Genomic DNA, 6,000 nt, shown 5'->3' on the forward strand with positions numbered 1-6,000 from the left:
TATTATACCAGGCTTGAGAATAGGAGTTTGTGAGTTTTAGCCCAATTTTAGGCATGAAAACCAGCTGGGTGATTTTGGGCCAATCATATACTTTCAGTCCAGTTCACCTCATAGGGTTGTTGTTATGGGGAAAACAGAGAGAGAGGAATATATGCTTTGAGTTATTTATAAAAATAAAAAAGGTAGAATATAAATAAACAAAAGCCAAGTTTGCAGAAAATTAATAATGTGATATACCAGTTCTGAGTTACATGGATTTGCTGCCATCACAGCCAGTATTGTATCCATATTAAGAGTTAGAGTTAGAATCATTACTGATTATTAACCATAGTAAGACATATCAGATGTCAAGAAGCTTTTTTGTTTCTATTATGATATTTACTCAGTCTAAGATTTTGACAATTTATTTGTTTTCTGAGCTGTTTGTGTTAGTAGATGATATAGATTTCAACTTTCAGAATCAATTTGGATAAGGTAGTTTGGGATTTGTGGGGGTTCCAGTTTAGGATTTAAGCAGTTACTGGAGTTGCTGGTAGAAGGGGGGCTTCGATTAAAATGAGTAAGTTCTTTAAAATATCTTATAGGAATCAAATGGAAAAATCAATAATATTATGTTTATGATTGATTCATTTATGTTGGTTTTACTAGAATGTCGAACACTTATTTTGTGTGATAGAAAAGGTTTACTGCATACTTATTAGAATTGTCAATAATCTGGAAAATTTGTTGCACAAATTCACCCACATATATATATATATATATATATATATATCCAGTTGGTACGTGATAATGCAGATCTTCGTTGTGAGCTTCCAAAACTGGAGAAACGGCTTAGAGCTACGGCTGAAAGAGTTAAAGCTTTGGAATCAGCATTAAAAGAAGCAAAAGAGAATGCTTCCCGAGATCGCAAGCGATACCAGCAAGAAGTAGACCGAATTAAAGAAGCAGTGAGATCAAAGAACATGATCAGAAAGGCACATTCAGCACAGATTGGTAAGTAAAACAAATGAAGCATAAACATGATGTGCTTACACACTACAGATTTTGAAATAATAGAATATAACAAATGTGCATATTATTGGACTGTTAATCCCTTAATTTTACTTGGGCTGTTGCTGGAGAAATTTTGAAGGTCTCAAAATATGTTTTTTGTATAGCAATAATTAAAATACAGCAAGTATTTTTTACAGTACAAAGGAAATGAATGACTTGTACTTGCAGTTAAAAGTATGGCACAAAAGGAAAGAGAAATGAAAGAGGAGAGAAAAACACTAATTCTTTTACTAGAATACAGTACATAATGTTGCTGGAACGAAAACCACAACAGAAAAGCTGGTGGCCTTTGGCACAGTAGAGGGAATTGGACGTTCAAGGAGAATTGAATCCAACAGCATGATTGCCTAAAAAATTAGGTTTTAGCTAATTTTAACTGAACCTCTTAGAATTCACATTTTCACATCTTGGTATATACAAACGTTCTTTAATGTTTATGGATTATAAAGAACAGAATGCTTCCTTTCTCTCCCCCTTCTCCGAAAAGAGTTTTATATAACTGAAGTAGGATATAAACCTCAGTAAGTAACAATAAATCTCACTTCAAAAAAGAATCTCGCACCCCTTGAAAATATTGTGGGATATAGCACATAGAAATAAGGCCTGCCAGAGAAGCTAGTGCAAAAAGATATATATATATAGTATTTGCTGCTTTATCTATCAAAATCTGATAGTGTGACGCTATCTTGTACAATTTGCCTATTGAAGCACTCATGTAAAAATCTTTTTTAATATCCTGCATTTCAATTTTTTTACAATGCATCATAGAATATTGTCATTCCACATTAAATATAAACATAAAACCCCCATCATTTTGTGACACATCAAGATATGTTTTTCTTGTCTAGCATTACCTACATTAGATATATGTAATAACTAGCTTACAGCAGTGTAAAGCTTAATGGCCAGTCCTGAAGACACTGAAAGTCCCTTAGTCCATTGGACAAAAAAATCTATAATAGGAAAAAAGAAAGCAAAAATTAGTTAATTATAAATATTCAACTTATTGTAAAGAGCCATCTTCAACTGAAATATGTTGAAATACTTTTCTGGAACTTAAATGTTTCCTGCTTCCATTTAATCTATCATATTGATCACATTTTAATTTGTCACATGGCCTTGCTTTATCCTTTACATTTTTTTTTTCCATATAGCTAAGCCTATTCGTCCTGGTCAACATCCAGCGGCTTCTCCAACTCATCCAAATGCAATTCGTGGTGGAACTGCTTTTACCCAAAATAGTCAGCCAGTTGCCGTACGTGGAGGTGGAACTCGGCAAGAGAAAGCATGAATTTTGATGATCAAGGTTGGTTAATTACTTTAAACTGGTAGTTTACAAAAAGGAATGAATTAAAAACATACCAGAATTTACACTAGGATTAGAATCATATAATCATTACTGACATCATGGAGACTGTATATTTAATGAATAAACGTATATAGTTATGAATATTTGTGTAAAGTTACATTTTGGGGACTAACAATTATAAGCACGTTTCATTTATGCATGTTCTTTGGTTATTTCTAGATGGTGAGAAGTACATACAACATGATCAAAATTGGATATTGCGCAATGAGAGTCATTCCTTGAAAATTAGAAAATTATATAAATTTGTACCATCTGTACAGCTCTCCTCATTTTTGGATTTGGCTAATTGAATCCCAGCAAATTAGATTTTTTTTTCTTTTTGGAAAAATTGACGTATAACTTAAAATGTAGGTCTCATTACACGATCTGTCGTTCACGTCTTAAATTTAGTCTGCACTGTGCCAAGTTGAATGTATGTTAAGCAACATCTTAAAATTTCCTACCGTAGTTTAATTTATGTATATTTAATGGTCCTAGGAAGTGTGGAGCTATGTTGAAATAAATTTTGAACTTTACCACTTTAATTACACTACTTGACCCACTCCTGAATTAGAATAACACTGTACATTAATTTTGCCTATATGGCTGTACATTAATTTTGCCTATGTGGCTGTATAGAGACTAAGACTAAAATTATTTGTACAGTATGAAATTGCTGAGATATGCTTATGACGACTGTTGCCTTTAGGCACTGAACTCTCAAAAACATAGAACTAAGGAAGTGTTTTTGTAAGGCTATGTAACTGTTTAGTTAAATATCTCTTACTGGATTATTGAGTTAATACTGTGTATAGCAAGTAGTAAATATAGATTGACATGGAAAGATTTGGCAATGACTTTAATTTGTCCTATTCCTGACTATACACAGAATAGCATAATGAGATGAAAACATTCTGCTTCCTCTTGATGAGCCTATCCAATCATCAGAGCTGTATAAAGTTGGAGGAGAAATCGGGAATTTATTTTGCATTATTTGTATTTCTTACTGTAATAAACTTTATTCTATAAGAAAACTATACAATGCTCTGTAAATGACAGTCTAAAGTAGTCTGCAAAGTACAAATTTGATTTAAAACCCGAAAATAAGAATGAATTCATTAATTTTCAGCAAACTAAAAAACAGGAGCAAAGTTAATTGTTTAAAAAGACCAGACATATTAGATGACTATGGCAATTGAGCTGAACTTTCACTGTAATTAATTTGTAAATCTAGACTTCTGTAAATTTCCAGACATCTTGTCAGACAAATTAATTACTTTTATTTGTTTTTACAAACAATCCCAAGTCCTATTTTTTAAAAATGAGAGTTTTACCCTATAGAATGGCACTTCAGGAAATTCAAATAATACCTTTGATAGGAACTTCCTGCATGATAAATTCTAAAATTTATCATAACAATTTTAAGGTTTGTAGGAGTAGAAGAATAAACTACAGCAGTGGAGATGCTAAATAACTGCTTTCCTGGAATGCATTTATGTTTTATATCTTGCTACAGTAAGTTCACAAGCACTTGGGGATAAAGGTTTTCTGAAGATTTTTATGACTAACTTTTTTACAAATTAAAGTATTTATATTATGATGAAGCTTAATGATAGAAAAATTAGGCTTTTTCCCAATAACCTCTCATTTGTGATTTTTAAAATAATTTTTAGAATCTGGATTTTTTTCTTAATCAGCCAAGATGTTGATAGTTTTGGAATTGACCTAACACAGTACTGTGTTTAAAATCAACCCTCCAGATATAAGATGAAAAGACCTCTGCAACATAAGATAGGACTTATACAAAGGGAAATGGATATTTAAGTAATAGTTCTTAGTATTTTCAATTGCAGTAGCCCATGTCACTTTCTCAACAGTAACTATAATGTTCTAATCCCAATTCAGTTTGCACAATTCAAATTTGGTTTCTTGGCAGGATATTCAATGAAGCAGGATATTTTCTCATGGTTGTTTATGGTAGTTTCATTCCTGTAAGTAATGTATCACAGGTTTTGGTGCTGATATGGCTGTGTAAATTAAATAAACTGTACCTAGCATGTACCTTAATATGTACATTTTTTATACCTGGAGAGTTTTTTTTTTATTTTAATCCAATACGAAGTTTACTAAGAATTGCAACTTAGACTTTCAAAACAACTCCCTTTTAATTCTTTGGATCACCTGTGGTATGTTGCATGACAGGACAACTGATAGTTTTGCAAATTTAAAATCTTCAGTCTACATAGAATTGTTAAATGCATTGAAGTTTCAATTTATGGTCCTTGAATCTTCTGTTTCTCTAGCTCATTTTCTAAAAATGGCTTAGGATAAGAGTTGACTAACATGGAAGACATTATTTATGGAGATGAACTAAATAATCTCCCTAACGTTACTTATACAATTATCTCTAATTTAGACATGAAATGAAAGAGTTAGCCTATTGGCACATTGGTTTATTCTCAATATATTAGGATAAATAAATGATTTGGACAGGATGCCATATAGCTAACTACTTGCATGCTGTAAATGTTTTGTGTCTCAAATAAAGAAAATCTTTGAATTGTAGTGAAATTCATTGAGATGTAATTTAATTCTCAAGTAGAATCTCTCATGACATTATATTAATATATAGTATACCAAGGATTCATATTTACTACAACCAATATTCTGCTAAGATTAATTCTGGAAAGAGTCTTCAATAGGAAGCATAAAATTTTCTCCTTACTGCAAAGGGGAATTCATATTCAACAATACATAATTTTGTATGGATACTTGTAGAATCACTCTGTGTAGGCCCAAATAGATATTTTATTGTTGATCTTGGGTTTTCTCCTCCAAACTGGCTTAAAGCTGAAACGTCTATTTTCCCTAGAAAGGACCCCTTTCCTTCAACTTGTAATTTCGCCATAGTACCAAAGACCAAGAAGCATATACATGAAGCATATAGTATCTTCATTCATTTGAGTATGGTCTCAATCATGCAACCCTCTGCAATAGTCCTTGACTTACAACCATTCATTTAACAATCATTCAAAGTTACAATCGCACTGAAACAAATATTCTCATGGTCACATGATCAAGATGCAGGTCCTTGGCAACTGAAATGTATTTATGATAGTTGCATTGTCTCAGGGTAATGAGATCGCCATCTGTAACCTTTCCGGCTAGCTTCTGACAAAGTCAATGGGGAGAAGCTAGATTTTTTTTTAACAGCCACATGATTCACTTAACCACTGCAGTGATTCACTTAAATATAGCAAAAAAGGTTATAAAAGTCACTTAACAACCATCTTGCTTAGCAATGGAAATTTTGAACTCAGTTGTGATTGTAAGTTGAGGACTACCTGTACAAAAGTATATAGTTTTCATGGATTTAGCATTCAGATTTGAACATGCATCAGTCTTGCTCATGTGGTATTCATACACCTTGATATAAACTTGAAATTCAAGCCTGAATCTTCCATCTGTTGAGGGAGGATATTTAATTCAAATTTCTAAACCTTCCATACTCTTCCAAGAACAACTGTGTAAAGCCAACTTGTCATGTAGGTGCTAGACTTTTTATTTCTGAAAAATTGCCCCTGATGTACCATGGAAGA

At 32.3% G+C, this 6,000-nt stretch overlaps 1 protein-coding gene across 3 annotated transcripts in view; it reads left to right on the forward strand.

Annotated features, from left to right (window-relative positions):
- Nucleotides 1-4,972, forward strand: part of KIF5B (kinesin family member 5B) — a 40,419-nt gene extending 35,447 nt beyond the window's left edge. For 2 of the 3 annotated variants that reach the window (XM_039344090.1, XM_039344089.1), the window contains exons 24-26: nt 777-993; nt 2,208-2,359; nt 2,582-4,972. In XM_039344090.1, the coding sequence (XP_039200024.1) occupies nt 777-993; nt 2,208-2,344 (354 nt within the window). In that variant the 3' untranslated portion in view covers nt 2,345-2,359; nt 2,582-4,972. Of the gene's footprint in view, nt 1-776; nt 994-2,207; nt 2,360-2,581 lie in introns of those variants that run through there. The other variant, XM_039344091.1, reaches the window with a different exon arrangement.
- Nucleotides 4,973-6,000: the final 1,028 nt, after the last annotated feature.

The sequence above is a fragment of the Crotalus tigris genome, unplaced genomic scaffold (genome assembly GCF_016545835.1).
Source record: "Crotalus tigris isolate CLP2741 ecotype Arizona unplaced genomic scaffold, ASM1654583v1 scf7180000017890.1996003, whole genome shotgun sequence".
NCBI lineage: Eukaryota > Metazoa > Chordata > Lepidosauria > Squamata > Viperidae > Crotalus > Crotalus tigris.